The following is a 17,486-nucleotide window of genomic DNA, read 5'->3' as shown; positions in this document are numbered from 1 at the left end:
ATGGAGCTGCCTATTTATTTTTCCCGAGAGCTGCGTCCACCTCTTCTTCAGGCTTCAAGGAATGCCACTGGGCAATGGGGCGACGTGGGTTAGCCAACATGTCAGACCAGTGCCTAAGCTCCGTGCCGGTAGCATTGTTACCAACAAATATTTTTCCAATGGCTTCATTCTTTCCCAGCTTGTCATAATCCAGCACGGTAATCACAACTTGCACTTTCTGGAAAAGAAACAAGAAGAGAGAAAGAGATTGATGACGACGATGATGGATGATGATTTTGTTGCAATGCCCACCATGACCTATTGTAGAAAAGTGGGTGTCCACTTGATTTTTATGAATGTTCTTAGATAGCTTTATGTTTATCTATTCCAGTGCTGTTCATCATTTTGTGTACTTTCTTATTCTTTTAAATATTTATTCTTTTAAATTATTTGTATTGTACTTTTTTCTTTTAACTGCTCATTTTCTGCTCAGAGAATGTTTGCTATTGGGAAGATTAAAAATATAATAAAGAATTAAATAAATACATTGTTAAATCTACGTAGAAAAATCAGTTCTTTTCTCTTTTATATTCTGACCATTCTGACTTATTTTGGATTTGAATATATTGCTGTTGCAAAAGGAAGACTATGTTAGTTCCTTGCTCATGCATCGAGCAAGGAACTAACATAGTCTTGCACTGGGATTATTTTAGGATCAAAGGACAAACAACAGAGGGTAATTTGGGGAAAATATATTGGCTGAAAATCTATTTCATGTACCTAACCAGAAAAACCCTGACAAGGTAATACACTTCATTTAGAGAGAGGCTGTGTTCACACAAGACTCATTTACAAGCATGTGAACACAGGGATGGTGTGTGATGACAAGGACAGCAATGTTTACATCAATTAACTGATTAGATTAATCAGTTTTAGAAATTTGTAATCAACTAAAATGTACCGCAATTAATTGAGCAACATTTAAACATGCATTCTTATTAATAGTAATGACAAAACTAGCACATTGCTAAATTTTCAGTCTATTTATTTCAGACCATTTGCTTGAGCAAGGCATTATTAAAAGTCCTAACAGCAACAAGGATGCCTTGCTGAGTTTTCAGGGATTCAGCAAACAGCGCTGGAAAGCCCCAAGGGTGGAATTCCTGGCTGAAACCTCTAGGGAATTGTCTAAGAAGCTCAAGCAGCTGAAGAGGCTGCAAGGACAGAACAGGGATAAAAATGGTAAAATAAAGAGCACATACAAGCTCCTCACCAACTCCTACAGTAAAGTGAGCACTGAAGATTTGTACCCTGAAAATTTCCCCCCAAATTCTCAATATCCCAGTGAAAGAGGCAGAATAATAGCTGCCTCTTTCTCAGGGGAACTAAGAGGCTGCTAAAGAGCATTAAGGGATTTGGCATGGCACTAATAAACATGCTCACATAGGAAAGCAAAACCTCTGTGATGTTTATGCCACACAAATATGCAACATCTGAAACAGACTTCCTCAACTTGGTGCCATCTAGATTTGTTTGACTGCAATTCCTATCATTCATGGCGGATTTGGGGAAGGCTGCTCTAAGCTGGTGCCTTCTGCCATTCATGTGCACATGATCTAAAAACAAAAAAAGGGTCCTTCTTGCTTCTGAGCTATTGTTAACGATGCAGGCTCTTATCATGCCCCTCTTCTGTGCAGCTTTCCTAGGACTCCCCTTCCTCAAGGGACGATTGGTCTAGCAGGCTTGGTCTCATGAGAAAATGCATAGGAGGGGGTACAATCCTATGCATGTTTAGATAAAAAAGGCTTCTAACTCCCAGCTGTCAGTTGTAGAACGTTTTTCCCTGCCTACACAGGTAGAATTACACCCTTAATTATGTAGATCAACTCTTCCACCATGTTTACTTTCCACACATTTCACCTCCTTTTGAACCCCTTTGGACCATTCCACTGCTAAACTTGAACGGTCAGCAGCAGAGAAGAAACTAGGTCATTACAAACCAACCAGAGATTTCTCTCTTGTGCTTGGAGAATAAAATGCATGCGGCCGATGCAAAGTCCCATGACCCAGGCAAGGTGGCAGAGTTCGCCACTGATGAGCAATGTGACTTGGGAACACTTTGCATCTACCTCTTCCCTTCACCCCACTAAATTTCCCCAAGTGAGCAGCATGCAAACCTGTATCTGTTCAAAGGGAATCTCAAAGCTGAACGATTCGTTGAAGTAGGGATTCAGGGTCTTCTTCTTGACAGTGGTCTTCTTCTTCTTGAGCCTCTTGCCATTCTGTAGCAGGTGAATTTTCACATAGGGATCTGGAATATAAGATCAAGTACTTCTGATTTGCAGGCAGCAATGCACATTTGAAGACAAGACTATAGGAAAGAGAAAGCTCAAGACAGAATAGCTGGGAATTAAGTATGTTGTACAGATGGAAAGAATGGTCAGAGATGCTGTTAATGTTTTGCTTCATAGTTCCAAATAGGAGGCAGTGCAGAACAGCAGTTATACAATATTTATTGTAGAATTATTTATTATTAACATCTGATGAAATTGGCTGTGGTCCACAAAAACATATACAAAATGCATGTGTTGGTTTTCAAGGTGCCACAAGGTTCCTTGTTTTTCTGCACAGACTAAGATGGGTGCCTTCAATATCAAAACTATCAATAGCTACTAGGCCTGATGACCATGAGATACCTTTGCCATCAGTGGCAGTAGGCCCATGCACACCAGTTGCTGGGGAACGTGAGCAAGAAGGCTCTGTTGCACTCATGTCCTCCACATGCATTTGTCCTTGGCAGCTGGTTGGCATTGTGCAAAATGAATGCTGAAGCAGAAGGACGCTTGTTGTGATCCAGCATGCTCCTCTGATGTCCCTGTGATACTTGTGCATGATTTCCATCACTTCTCTGGGACAAGAAGATGGAAAAGAGAGGGCTGCATCTTGAATTCAAGGTGATACCAATAATGCCTGTGGGGACAAAAATCCTGAAATTCTGCACTGATGGCTGAGAGCATTTTTATGACTGAAGCTTGAATGACCTTAAGAGGCAGAGGAAAGGCCTTTTCCGTGAGAATGAGCATTCTGGACAATGTAGACTATACTTTCCTCATTACAAGGCAACTGAAGCAAGAGTTGCTTTATGTCTCTGTTGTGTTAGAGAAAGAAGTTCCCATGAATGCTTCTGCATTGGCTCAGAGATGCCATCTGGTGGATGTAAAGTTATCCTGCACTCACCTGAAAGTCCCCCGACATCCATCTTTTTCAAGTTCTTGGCTTCCAAGATACAGACAGTAAGTTTTCCAGCAGTGGGCACGTAACGTAATGAGATACAGATGTCTCCCAACTTCTCTGGCTGTTGACAAACACAGGGAAAAAATGAACAATGAGCTCAGGAATTATACACTGTGTCATAAATGTTCTGAATCTAAGACTGAGAATGTGCACAATGCCGTGAACCTGCCACAAGCTTTCCTTTCATGTAAGCACAGCCTTCCCCAACCTGCCATTGGGCTGATGAGTTGGTCCTCAACTCCTGCCATCTGCTCCAGTACAGCTGCTAACTGGATGATTGTTACTGTTGTTGTTAGGAAGTGTGTCCGACCCATCGCGATTGTAGTCTAACACAACTGGAAGAGTGCCCAGTTGGGGAATGTTGGTCTGGAGCGCCACCAAATCAGACACGTCCTGGTTTCTGCTGCTTTCTGGTAGTTTCTGATGTCACTTCCAGCTGCTCCTCAGGTTGGGAAAACAAGACACCCTGTGCCAGGTGTATTAGATAGAAACATCTCAACCCACCTTCAGCTCCTGACTATAGAATACTTGCTTTCCCATCCAGAAAGCAGCAAGTAGGTACGAAATCAAGTGGGAAGGACAAGAGAGACACAGGGGCATTCAATTGGCTGGTATGCTGGAGAGGGGCTTTAATTTAGACAAACAGATAGAAATTGCTGACAGTAAGTTCACAGTGCATTGAGATCTCTTTATACATTAAGTGCATCACAAGTTTCAGCAGGATGGAGAATTAGGTGTTCAGTAAGTCACTACACACTTATCAATGCTGATCCCAGGTCCTATCCTGCAAATAAGGCAGATGGAGATGGGGCTTTTAGACTAGACCAGTCAGCTTCCAATTTTCTGATGGTGACAGAGTCAAATTATCTCTCACTGAGACAGCTAAATGTCAAAAAGCCAGGCTACAGACTGGCTAGATGGAATATTTCTCTGTACTTCATAGAAGGCAACACTGCCCATCAAGGACTATTTCCCGCAACATTTTTATGTCCCCAGTGTGAGCTTTGCTCCCAAATGCTTCAGGACACTCACATGAAGTATCAGTATTCACATTCATACAGTTGAGGCCAAATAAACAGGACAGAAACAAATGGCAAAGGAAAAAATAAATGTACATTCTTTTCTAGCCTCTCCTTCTTACCTCTTCTTTTTCTGCACTTTCTAGATCCCGCCATTCTTCAATGGGCTGTCCCAAGTCCACAGTGTTCATGGGCACCTTGACTTCTCCAATGATGTCATGCTTGGAGAAGCGGTCGAAGTCATAGATGGCCATCACCAAGGTTTTCCCGCCTAGCTCCTGATAGGGGATCTGTTACAGAGTAGGATTATTGTACAATTGTCTGTGAAGCGCTAGCTAACAGGAAAAGACTATCCAAAAATTTGTCCAAACAGTCTTGCGAGATTTTATGTAAAGACAGTAAAGAAAGTCATTTTTAAGGAACAGACACTGTTATTTAACAAAAACAACAAAAAGAAAAATATTAAAACAGAACAACAAAAAAGATCAAGAAAGGCACAAAACAAAATGATTTACAGCAAGGTGACAAATCCAGTCTTTCTACATTTATATTCTGGCTTCACTTTCTTTTTCATCAAAAAAAGATGAGCAGTAATTGGTAGCAGAATTAAATGAATAAATAAATAAATCTAGAATTAGGTCTATTTATTCTTTGAACCATTTCTGTAAAGTTATCCAAATGTATAATGGCAAGTATTTTCCTAAACCCTTATGATAAAGTGCTGAGGTCATATCTTTAGCCCAAGCATTTTGATTTGTCTTGGGAGGCGAAACATAGGATTGATCTTGACAGACTGGTTTTGCTGCCATTTCTGAGGCTGGCAGCACTAGGCAGCTCGGCCATATTCCTGGGACCAAGCACCCTTGGGTGCAATGTTACATGACGCTGCAGTGCCCTCTTCAGGGGCGGCTGTGCAGGCAGAAATATGGCTCTCCCCATTGTGACTTTACCTCCTGCACCTTTTTTCTTTTTCCTTTTCTACTCTTGATTATTGTGCATTGTATTATTGGTCTTAATATGTTGTCCTAGACTGTGAGGTGCCTTTGGAATTTTTCTCATGGAGACAGAATACACATACTTAGAATAAAAAATCAACTATACTTTAAAATTGCGACAGTAAGCTCTGGATTAAATTACTACTCCAGTAGGATGAATGAGTGTCTTGAGAATTGGCTTAATGACAGGTTATTGAGGTCTACAATGCAAGACACAAACACAGTGAGGTCAGAATTCCAGACCGCTGGATATCTGGATTTTTTCAGCTGCTTATGTTTCACACTGGAAACAAACACGTAGTTGTTCATGGTTCTGGAAAAGGGGTGTGGAACCTGTGGCCCTCCATAGTTTTCCCAGCCTCCATTATCCCTGACCATTGGCCATAGTGGCGGCCACCCATGGTTATGCACCATGTACAATATCAGCCATGTTCTGGCAGAAGGAAATATAGTTACTGCTACATTATCTTGTGGAAGCATCACACACAGAACAGATGTTTTCAGAGACTTACTGTGGTACAACTAATGTCTATTTTCTAACTGCTAATTTGCTTATATGTAATTAGACACAGCTTTTCCAGGGTACATCATGCTGCCCTTATCAGTGCTGAATCTTGTTAGCCATTTAAAAACTTGCTCTTTACATATCATGAGATGTTCTAGTAGCTACTCTTCTTACCCCTGCGTGCTCTGACATTCCTGCTCATTACTGGCAGGTTTGCCCTATGAACCATAATTCTCAGAGGCTTCGTTACTTCTCTTGAACTCCTTTCCTGACCACCCATATTTGGTCTGGAACTTTCACATGCCAATTTTCTTCCTTTGGACTACACCTGAGTTTTGGGATGACACCTGCTATTTGTTGCAAGCAAAACTAGATCTGTGCAATGGATTAGCTGCATAGGACACTTAGACCAGGAGAAGCCTTACCTTGAAAACAAAAGTCTCATTATAGGTTGGATTGAGAGTCTTCTTTTGCACTTTGGTCTCAAATTTCTTCTTCTTGTCAGGAAGTAGGAAGACTTTGACATAGGGGTCTGAAGTGCCACCCATATCGAGTGCCGGGAGCTCAGCTGCTTGGAGGATCCCTACTGTGAGCTGTCATGGAAAGAAAGACAGCTTTCAGGAAGCAAAGAAGATTTGGAATACAACATGTCAGTAATTTGGGGAGGAAGGGTTCAGGCCAGGTCTCGCCTTTAACCTGCTGTCTACCTTCTGCTGAATTGGCTAAGCCCCGAAAAACTTGCATTAGACAAGCTCCCAGTTTCTGACCATATATCACACACACATAGGTACGCTGTTCTTTTAAAGAGAAGCTGTATCAAGCAAGGAGAATTTTGAGCAGGAATAAAAGGATCTTTAACTCCTTTCCCCACACAAGACATTTCTCTTCTAAATAATCACCCTGCTAACTGCTTCCCAGACATTTGTTGTTAGGGTAGAAAGTGGATTGGGAATGACTTGTAGTGGAGAAAATGGACAGGTAAAGGGCCAATCACTCATTTTAATTACTGCTCCTCTACTAAAAATTCCATCCCCCTATTAAGACACTCTTACATGTGTTTGTGCATGACATTGACAATCCAGTGCATTGCAATCCAAAACATGGCAGTCCATGATAAGTTGTCACTTTTTTTAGCATCATAGTGGCTTGTCACATCATTTTCAGAGTGAAAACACATTGTTTTCAGAGTGAACAGGTTAGCACATAATGAGAAGCTCTAATGAGAAGATATGGCATATATATGGCAACGCAGGTGCTTTGCAAGGAAAGAAAGGAGAGTGGGGACAATATTATCCTGGCAACATTATGCAAAGGCTACTGGGATATGTGCTGGCAGCAGGCTGGAGGATGAATGGAGAAGCAAACCATGGTAAACTGCTGAGTATCAAACTGTCAGTAACACTGTGGCTTAGTGAGCAATTAACCAACACACCATGGCTTGTTTTCAATATGGGGTATTGTGATGTGTGAACCAGCCTGAGCTGCTAAGAAACTAACTTGTTAGTTAGCTGCTAAGAAACTAACTTGAACTGGGGAACTTGAACCAAGGACTCAGGGAGCCTAACTCCCCATGCCTCTGAGGCAAGTTACAGGCAGCTGATCATTCCTGGGCTGCAGTGCCAACCTTAGAATAGCTAGAGAGGGAATGGAAGCTCATCTGCATGGTCAGTCCAGGTAGCCAGAGGAACTAGAGATGATGTTGCTCCAGGCTTAGTTCCCCAGTCTGAGCAGCTTGCCCTGTGAAACTTGACCACAAGCCTGTTTCTGACCACATCTTCTGCCTCAAGGCCTTTGGACTTCAGTCTGAGCCTGACAAAACATCTGAGGTCTGTCTTGAAGCTTGGCCAAGGGCATGGTGTAATCCCAGGATCCCTTTTATGAAAATCATTTTAGAGCAAGGTCAAACAAAAGATTGGATGGCCATTTCCAGATGTTAACTAGTTTCCTGGAACCAGCAGGAATGAGCCTCTGTCAAGACTCCCATGGTAGTAAAGATTAGGGTGACCTGTGATGTGTCCTTGCCCCACATATTCACTTGCACACATTACCTGGTTGGCCTGGAAATCATAGTCTAGGGAGAACTGCAGCTTGCCCAAGTTCTCTGGCTCCTTCTCTTCTTCCTCTTCTCCCCCCTCTTCATCACCATCTCCATCATCGTCATCATCCTGTTTGTCCTGAAAGAAAAGCAAGACCACAACATTTTTCAAGTGACTATAAAGTGAGAACCTACTTTCCCTTCACACTCATATCCTTTCTCCCATAGCCTTACCTTAGAATTGAAATACATATGCATACAGCTCAGGAAGCTTGACTTCAAGAGTGGCAAAATGTATTTCCAGGAGCCAGATGAAAAGGGGAAGGAAGCCCAACCTCACTGGCATTTACTCTCCCTAAGAACTCTAAAGACAATATGGCATTTGGCATGTTCCTCCTCTCATAAATGCAGTGCTAGTGCAGAGAAACAACCCCCTCTACCTACTGGATGGGAGATTTTGTAAAATATATAGGCAGAACACAGCACTACGATTAACAAAAGAAAAATCTTTTTAGCACAAAGGGTTAGTGTCTAAGCTTTGGGAATACAAAGACTGGACTTTTAAACTAAATGGGAACTGAGAACACGTAAGAATGCCTAGAGAGACAGGTGTAGCCAGGGAATGGTCTACTTGGGTATATTAATGAAAGATTCCAATCTCTGGCAAGAAGGGCTAAAGAAAGGAGAGTAGACACCCAGCAGGAGAAGCAGCCTGGAAGTTCAGTAACAGTATGGAGGTAGCAGTGCAGTTCACTGAAGGGCTTGGTGGCCAGAAACAGGGTCCTCAGCTAACTCCAGCATTTTCTTCCTTATCTTGCTTAAATCAAATAAGATAGGTACCCTCATCCATGCACCCATCCCTGCACTCAGGTGCACACTCGTGCTTCTTACCCAGGCTTTTAAATTTTGCTGCTATTGTATTTGTTAATAAAGTCTGAAAATATATTCTGAAAACTGGTTCCTCCCCCAGTGATGTTTGAAAAATACGCGCAAGCAGCTAGTAGCTAGTAATGCATTTTTTCATTTACCATACTTAGCCCATGTAAACTTGAAAGGGAACTTCATCCAATAGCAAACAGATCTGTCCTTAGTTTTGGATGCGATATTAGTTATCCAGCAAACATCTTGTTTACTTGGATTAGCATGAAACTGAATTTGGACTTGACCTCATTTCAAACTGGCTAGTTTTGGAGGAATTTACTTGACATTTAATCTCCCTTCAACCAGAATCCAGAGAAAATTGTGTTCACTTTTCTCAATTCAAGTCCAGTGTCAGGTTTAATACCATCCTCTAAATAAAATCTAAGTATGGAACCTCAGGGAGTATATCTGAGATAAACCCCCTTCCCTTGTCCCTTTTCCACTTAAAAGGGAGGTGGTGTTTACATCAGGACCTACCGTTAGTTGACATCCAGGTTAGTCAGAAAAGGTGGAGACAGAACAACACAGAAGGAGGATAAGGAAAGCACAGAGAAGGAAGAGAAGGGCATTATAGAGACAAAAACAGCACAAATCATCACCAATACCCAGTGCTCCTGAGAAACTGCAGATTCCACACCTTCTAAGGCCTTAATATACATTGGTCAGACTTATTCAGAAGGAAGCCAATTAACAGAAATGTATTTTAAATGCTCAGTGATTTGTTGCATCAAGACTAGGCATAAGTTTGTTGCCTCTATTTTCTGAAGAAGAAAAGCTCTGTGTGGGGGCCCAGCCCAGATCGTGCTACTGATACATTTCCCCCACAGGTGCTGTTTGCCCTAAATCAGCCCAGGCCTTGCATTGGAATTGTTTTGCTTTAGCTCCATGGAGAGAATGATAATAATGGGTATAACAATAATAATGATAATAATGCATATTGTTGAGTGAAATAGTGATCAGTTGTAACCACAAAGGCTTCAGTATCTTAAACAGGATGTTAATCTTCCAAGTAATCAGCTATAAGCTTGCAGTAGAATGATAGCAGAAGTGATGACCTTCCCCCACCCCTGCCCAAATCTCACTCTCATGGGCAGATTCATTCAATAGCCACAACTTCATGTGGTACAACATAGCATGAGCCTCCTTCAAGTAGAACCTTAGCCATGGGTTTAGGTATGACCATAATACTATGCATGCCTAGTACAGAATAATTTCTGTTGAAAACATTGCCAACACACATGGTCACCAATGCCCAAACAAGACATGGATTAAAATGCAGCATGTGCTGGACACAATTTGCCTAACGACCTACCTGGCTGCAGCTTGCCCCATCATCTGAACCTGGGAAGCATGGCTTTTCTGAAGAGGAAACAACCCTCAAGTAACCCAACAATGGACAGTGGTTATTTAAGAGTTGCTTTCAGCTAGGATCATATTATAAGTTGGTTCCCCACACAGCTTTTCCTTCAAAACAGAAGAGGCCAACTTATGGATGCTCTTTTTGAAAGTGCACTTATCACATATAAGTGCACTTGTCCATAAGATACTCATGTGTCTTGCTCCAATTTTCATTTTGCATAGAAGGGTGCAAAAACAGGCAGTTTGCCACACGCTCTATTTTAAACCAGCAAATTCATGTTAATAGTAAATTTTCTCAGAAAAAGCCTGAAGGAAGCAACTAGACCTGTGTTTCTCTGGATGCCAAAAAGCACAGAAATACATAGGGGAAAAGAGGGAGAGAAAGAGAAAACATGGCTTTCTATGCAATGCAGTAACTAGAAGATAGCATACTGGTGTCTGGTGCTGGAAAGGACCTTTTACAAAGAGGCAAAACAAAGCAAAACAAAAACAGAAAGAAAAACACCTCAACAACAAAATGAAGCATGAAGTGCAAAGCAAAAACAGGTAGCGACTTGTATTGCCTGACTGAGTGGGTGGGATCATTTGCTCCCAGAGGTCTACAGGGAGGGCAAAATGCTAATATTCCCCTTTCCTATTGGTGTTTTTCCTTTGGATGAAGCGGGCGATGCATGGCTGCTGATATCAATATAGACAAGGCTCTCTTCTCCACATACAATGACAGCAGAAAACTATAGTCCATTTGTATAAAGCTCAGCCTAGAAATGGGTTATCACAGCAGAAGATGAGAAGGGAAATCATATACTGTAGCCATTTCTTCTCTAGACCAAAACTAGACATTATTCAGGACTTCTTAAAAAGATATACCTGTGATATGCTTAAACTGCAAAAGAGAAGACTAAGGGGAGACATGAAGGCAGTCTTCAAATATCTGGAGAGCTATAATGCTGCTACTGCTCTTGGAACCAGGGCTAGAAACAATGGGTAGAAATGGCAAGAAAGCAGAGTTTGGCTAAACTCTTTGGCTATTACTGATATTCTGGTTTTAACTGTCTGAATTGTGCTTAACTGTGTTATTTATGTTGTTTTATGTTGTTGGCTTTCATCATATAAACTGTCCAGAGAGCTATGAAAGGGTATACAAAAATGTTGAATGAATGAATGAGTGCTGGGAGAAACATCCTAAAGGTGAGAATTGTTCAACAGCCGAGAGCTGTTGATGAGTGATGAGTTCTCCTTTGCTGGGGGTATTTCGGCAGAGACTGTTAATCTGTTGATGATGTTACAGGTACATCCTGCATTTCAGAACATGTATTGAGCACAACCTTAACTCTATAATTCTAAATATTTTCTGTAGATTGGGCACAGAAAGTGACATAAAGCTGAGCGTCAGGGGAAAGCCTTTCCTTTAAATAGATAGAGGTAGCCATGTCACCTCAATTTTCTCTGGTCTTTTTACACACAGCAGATTCTGAATGACTAGACAGCTCTCAGCTGTGCTTCCTTAAAGCCACTCATGCAAACAGCCTCATTACTGCATGCACAAAAAATACTTTTAGCAATATGGGCTATAAAAGTTCCGTTCCTCAGCCAGCTGCCCAAGTTGCTAAATTAAAAGGCCCAGATATAAAAAAGAATGCAAAGTTCATCAAACCATCCAGAGTGTGTCTGCCTTAATTGCTAATCAGATCTGCTGCTGAGGTAGTTTGATTGCTGCTATGAAGGGAAACAATAGAACCCTAAGCAGTAAAAAATATGCAGTCGGTGAGATGGTGGCATCAGGTAAGATGCTGAACCAGACATTTTTATGAATTACGATTTACAGATGGTCTTGAGAATGCTGCTTCCAGGGAGCATCTCTCATACAGATCCGCTAGTGCTTTCAGTGACCTGACATTTTCCACCATCAAAAGCTAAACAACTTTAAAGTTAATATGCATCATTGTTGGTAGGTTAAAGGAAATGGGTTGCTTCCTTCTGTGGATTCCTGGTGCTCCATAGGCTGGGAATAGGCCTCATGGTCAGGTTTACCAAAAGTACTGCAGTTTGCTGTAGCATTACTGCCTCTTACTGCAAAACTGTGCCAAAGTTTAAAACAGCTTTCAAATGCACCATGGAACAGAAATAGAACTTGCCTGTAACTTCTATTTAGATTTTCCTATACATGTTTTGATGTGGTTTTGTTATAGAAAAGCTAGAAGATATAACTGAGAATATCTAGTCATCCATACATGCATATGCACATTGTTTGTGTGGGCCAGAAGGACTGGATAGCTGGTCCTGAAAGCTTCTGGCTTTTTCAGTTTACTAGAAGTGCATAAGTCCTAACACAGTATTATAGTATGATATACCCTACCTCTCCTTCTTCATACAGGTGCCCTCTAAATGCTTTTGAACACCGCTCTTGCTGGCTGGAGCTGATAGAGGCTGAAGTTCAAATATCTGGAGGACATCTGGTTAATGAAGGATGACCTATCTAATTACTTAAGTTTGGTTCTAGAATTAATTGCATTGGTTGTAGTGGACCTAAGGAAGAATGCAGATGTTGGGCTGTCTCTGGAATTGGTTTCCACAAGAAGTAGGACCTTTTGCATCTTTTGGAACAACCCTCAGACCAATTTTCGGAGATCCCTGTCATGGCTGGTCTTTTCCTCTCTCTTTCCAAACAGATTGGGACTTTCTAACTGAAGTCTTTATTATTGTCTAAGCTGGCCAGGTAGACTGGCTTTGTGATAGGAAAGAAGATGTCAGTAACAAAAGAAAAAAGAAGAAATCGACTACTGGACATTCGGGAAATGCTTCAAGTTGGTTCTAACTGATTACACCTGCTCCCTCCCTATCGAAAAAGAGTTGACTGCCTTCCAATGGATTCTGCTGCTTATGGGTCCATTGCCTGAAACATCTGGCACTTCTCAATTGTTCTGTCCTCTTAACCTGTCACTGAATGACTGGGCCAATAATGTTAGGCCTGTCCCTGCCTACATCTCTAAACTTCCCCAGAGAATTTGAAATGGTCTGATTCTCAGTGACTGCCTGGCTTATCTCTGGGTCTACTGGCCTTGGCAAGTCAACAAAGAATTCCAGTCTCTGCTCCATTTCTGTATCAGAATCCAAGTCAAAAATTTCTGAAGGCTTTATTATAGGAGATGTGAGCCTAATCCCTACAGTCCCCTACCTCTGCATTGTGGCTTACCCCATTCAGCAGGATTTCCCAACTCTCTCTGCACCATTTTCAGGGGACTGGAGGATCTGCCATGTGAAGGAGTGGGTGGTGAAGTTCGCATCTCTCATGTCAGTTGCTCCACCTTAAATCTGGATCCAACTGAATATATTTGTAGGCTGTAAAGGTGACACGCTAAAGGCTTTGAGGTCCATGCTGTGCACATTATACCCCTCTTGTAAGTTTTTGCAGTGCTTTAAAAATTGAAAACACCAAAGACTCTGGCAGTCCTATAAATGAGTGTGGAACCACAGGTAAAACTGGCTGGGGAATGTTCATATTTTTTTCCTGGCACAGCATGCATAGAATTGCACCCTCAAAGACTATGGCCTATCTCAAACCAATGCTGTAGTCCTGAGCATACTTACCAAAGTAAGAGTCACTTCTAAATTAACAGGTTTAGGATCAGGCTGGCATGCATGCTGCCTTGGCCAATGCCAAGGACCACTTTTATAAGACAGATCATAGGGTAGATATTGCAGGCATTGAAGGACCAGGTTTAAAACTTACTCCTGGCCCTACCTGACTATGGTTCACATGTATTTCTGCATATAAATGTACTAAACTCTTTGCTCATGCATTCTGATTTATCCACATTTCAACCAGTATTAGACAGAAGGAAAAAATGCTCCTTGATTCATGCCAAGTGCAGCTTCACAGCTGCTCTTTCCCAAGGGGTGTTTTCACCTGGCCTTTCATGTCTTTCATGTTCATAGCATTTTTCATTCCTTTTTTGTCTTTCTTGTTCTTCTTCTTCTTGCAGCAGCATTTCTTGCAGATGCAGAAGCAGCAGGTGAGGATCAGCAGTCCAGCCACTACAGCAATTGCAATCAGGGCCCATGGAGGCACTGGGGGGAGAATGCACACAAAGCACACCCGTGGCACAGTCATCACCACAGACTGACGAGAGGAAGGAGTTCAGTGCGCACCGGCAGTGCAGGTGGGGGGGGGTGCAGATACAGGTAAACGACACACCTTCTAAGAGACCTATGTGGTTATTTCAAGCAGGGGTAGGCAACCTGGTATCCTCCAAATATTTTGGACAAGAACTCCCATAATCCCTTTCATTAGCTCTACTGGCTGGGGGTTATGGGTGTCACAGCCTGAAAAAACTGGAGGCATGTCTGTTCTTGCTTAATAGAATATTTCCACTCCAGCTTTTGCTCCAGGAGTGGAAATATTCCACACATGGCTTATCTTTTAAAAAATCAAAACAGTCCTAAAATGGACAATTTGAAAGGACAGTTTAGAAACACTGATGTCCAAAGACAAAACAGATTAAAAATTCCAGTTTTTCCACATGCTGAAAGGCAAGAAGCAAGGAAGTCAGGAGGATGCCTTGACCTAAAAGGCCTGTCTCTAGCACCAACCAAGTGCCCTCTGACTGCAGGCCCTCAGATATGGGCATGTCAGCAAGTCCATATGGCCATTCTCTCTCCTATACAAGGCATTTTCCTAGTATTGAACCTTCTTGTCCACTTTGAATTTTTGTAATGAATCTTGGTGTTTTAGGGGACATAAAGTCTAACAATCAATAGGTTTGCAACAATGGGAAAACCCCTTTCATTTCTTATAAATCATCACCAATATATCAAAACCCATTTTCAAGGCAAACAGCCTCTCCCTTCATCTCTTTCATGACAATTCATTAATAGTTCAGGCAATTACAGTCATATTTTAAATAACATGCCCCAAAAGTTTGCCCAATGGCAAAATAGTGTCCCTATTTTGTGGGTCTTTTGTGGGTCTTTTGAACTGAGGAAGAGCCACACTGGATAAGGCCAAAGATCCACCCATTCAGGATTTTGTTCCAACAGTTGCCTGCCAGCTGCCCATGAGAAACCCATGCATAGGATATTAGTGTGATAGCAGCCTCCCACTTGTGTTCCCCAGCAAGTAAGTAATAGCCCACAAGTAATTAATAGAGTTATTACTAGTGGTACTGTGTGGGGAGGAAGAGTGAAGGAAGCACACACAGACTTGATTCTAGGCCAACCTTTTGCAATCTATAGATATGAACAGGTTCAGAAACCGTAGGGAGAGAACAAGCAGACCAGAGTATCACATCATTTCCAGATGTTTCCCAGAAAAGATAGCAGATGTGAGCTACTTACAGGGAATCTTATTTATTTCATTCATAAACTTGTCTTTAATATCAACAAATATATCCGCCTTGCTCTCCACTGGGCCAGCCTTTGTCCCATTTTGCACTGATACTGCTGGGGCCACCGTTGTGGTAGGGGGTAGTGGATTAGTGGTCGTAGGAACTATTATAGCTTCTGACTTGGGGTGCGGCTTGAAGAAGCTGAATGTCATCTTGGCGGCTTTTCAGGTTCTCTGAAAAACATAGGAACATCGGTATAATGACCCAGCCCCTCCCTAAACCATTCCACTTAATACTGAAAACATGTGCTTTTCTGGTATATTCTCAAAAACATATTATAATGTCACTATTAGCTATACTGCCATTTCAAACCACTCCACAAATATTCTGCTTCTTCCCTGAAGCAAACAATTTCTAACGATGCTATGTCTCTGTATTTCTATCTTTGATCCATCATGGATAAGCTGATCAAGTCCCAAACTCCCTGTGATGGTGGCAGATCTGTGTTTTTTAAATGTGGGGTTTGGCCCAGTAAAGTATAAACCAGGAAGCTGGTGTCCAGGATTAAGAGCATAGTTAGTGTACACCAATGCCTAATCATCCAGTACTCTGCCCTGCAATGTCACTATCCTTCAGGTGGGCTCTGATACAGGAAGTGAGACCCACTGAGATAAAAAAAAGAATATCAAGGAGGTGAGTCAGGGACATAGCGGTAGACAAACAAGGGCTCGGTGTAGCCTCCCATTCTTCTAGTCACCAGGGCTAGTGGTTTCAGTGCCAGTGGGGTGGGGTGTCCACTTACAAGATCTCTCCACATAGCTGACCCTGTTCGGAAGAAAGAGTTTAGCACCACGGATAGCTCCACAAGTTCCGATGGAGGCCCAGAGTGGATGGACTGCTCTACTGCCATCAGAGCCACCATTTAATCGAAGCCACTTCAGCGCTGCTGTATGCATTCTTAAAGGCAGATCTGCCCCAAAGACACAGGCACGACACTCCCAGGTTGGGTCCAAATGTGCTAATTATATATATCTGCTTTTCATGAATGAGAAACAATCTTGCTTGAGATGTAAAATTTTGAAAAACCCAAATGATGAGTTATAAAATCCCCGTGTAGAAATACTGAGACATGGTTTCAGACAACAAAGCTTCAAGCAATAGAAAGAGCATGGACTGACCAACTGATAACATCACTTTTCTGCGCTATTTAAGTTGTGTCTTCCTTTTTGTTACTGGGAAATAAAAAAGCCAGATAGTAAATTGTCACACATACTAAAGTTCTTAGCTCCCTCTTCTGTGCCAGTTCTCAAGTACAGAACATGCTACATGCTCTTCAGCCTCTTGTATTTATCCCACAATTTCATTTATTATCTCTAGAAGAAAGCACCACTTTGTGGATACTCTTTAGCTTTACAATACAATTAATATTCCCTGCAAGGATGTTTAACTTTCAGGGTCTATGATGCTCCAATGAATGATTAGCTTAGTAATGGAAAATGAAATATGCAGAACTATAAACAGGCTGTCAATTTCTCCCAAACAGAATCTGTTAAAACAATATTTTTATGCAGTGAAGCCACAGCAATCTGCATTATTTTTGGCACAGTGGAAAACACTGAGAATATCTCAGCATTTCCCCAGCACATTCAAGATCCCAGTTTACCACCTTCTGAAGAACTGTTGAGAAGTAGGCCAAGTGCGAAGACACTGAATCTTTCTCCCCACACATCAGTTTCATCAGAGCACACACAGAATCAGTTACCATGTGTTAGGTTTGCCACCTAGAAAATGTAAAATATGGGTGATGCAAACTGACTTACTGCAGAAGAACAGAAGAAAGATGCCAGAAGAGAGCAGAATAAAAATGAGGCAGCCCTAACAACAGGTTGCCAAAAAGAAAAGAAGAGGCAAAGCTTCAAAATGAAGTCTACCAATGGAAGACTGTAACAAGAAGCAATGTATGAACTTTGGTAAATTTCTGTTGAAGTAGGGTATAGATGCATTAGAATAAATTTTAAAAAAGCAGATGATACACAATGTCCAATACTTTTCAGC

The 17,486-nt window shown here is 41.8% G+C and overlaps 1 protein-coding gene across 1 annotated transcript; it reads right to left on the bottom strand.

Annotated features, from left to right (window-relative positions):
- Window positions 1–6: 6 nt before the first annotated feature.
- On the bottom strand, window positions 7–15,643 carry SYT2 (synaptotagmin 2). Its single transcript, XM_044447534.1, has 8 exons — window positions 15,442–15,643; window positions 14,015–14,175; window positions 7,841–7,966; window positions 6,218–6,385; window positions 4,415–4,582; window positions 3,217–3,334; window positions 2,157–2,290; window positions 7–217 (listed from the first exon to the last, which is right to left on the bottom strand). Exons 1-8 carry the CDS (start codon window positions 15,641–15,643, stop codon window positions 11–13), a joined length of 1,284 nt encoding a protein of 427 aa, XP_044303469.1. The 3' UTR covers window positions 7–10.
- Window positions 15,644–17,486: the final 1,843 nt, after the last annotated feature.

This window comes from Varanus komodoensis, unplaced genomic scaffold, assembly GCF_004798865.1.
Source record: "Varanus komodoensis strain SLA01 unplaced genomic scaffold, ASM479886v1 scaffold52, whole genome shotgun sequence".
NCBI classification, from domain to species: domain Eukaryota; kingdom Metazoa; phylum Chordata; class Lepidosauria; order Squamata; family Varanidae; genus Varanus; species Varanus komodoensis.
This window is presented reverse-complemented; position numbering and strand designations above follow the sequence as displayed.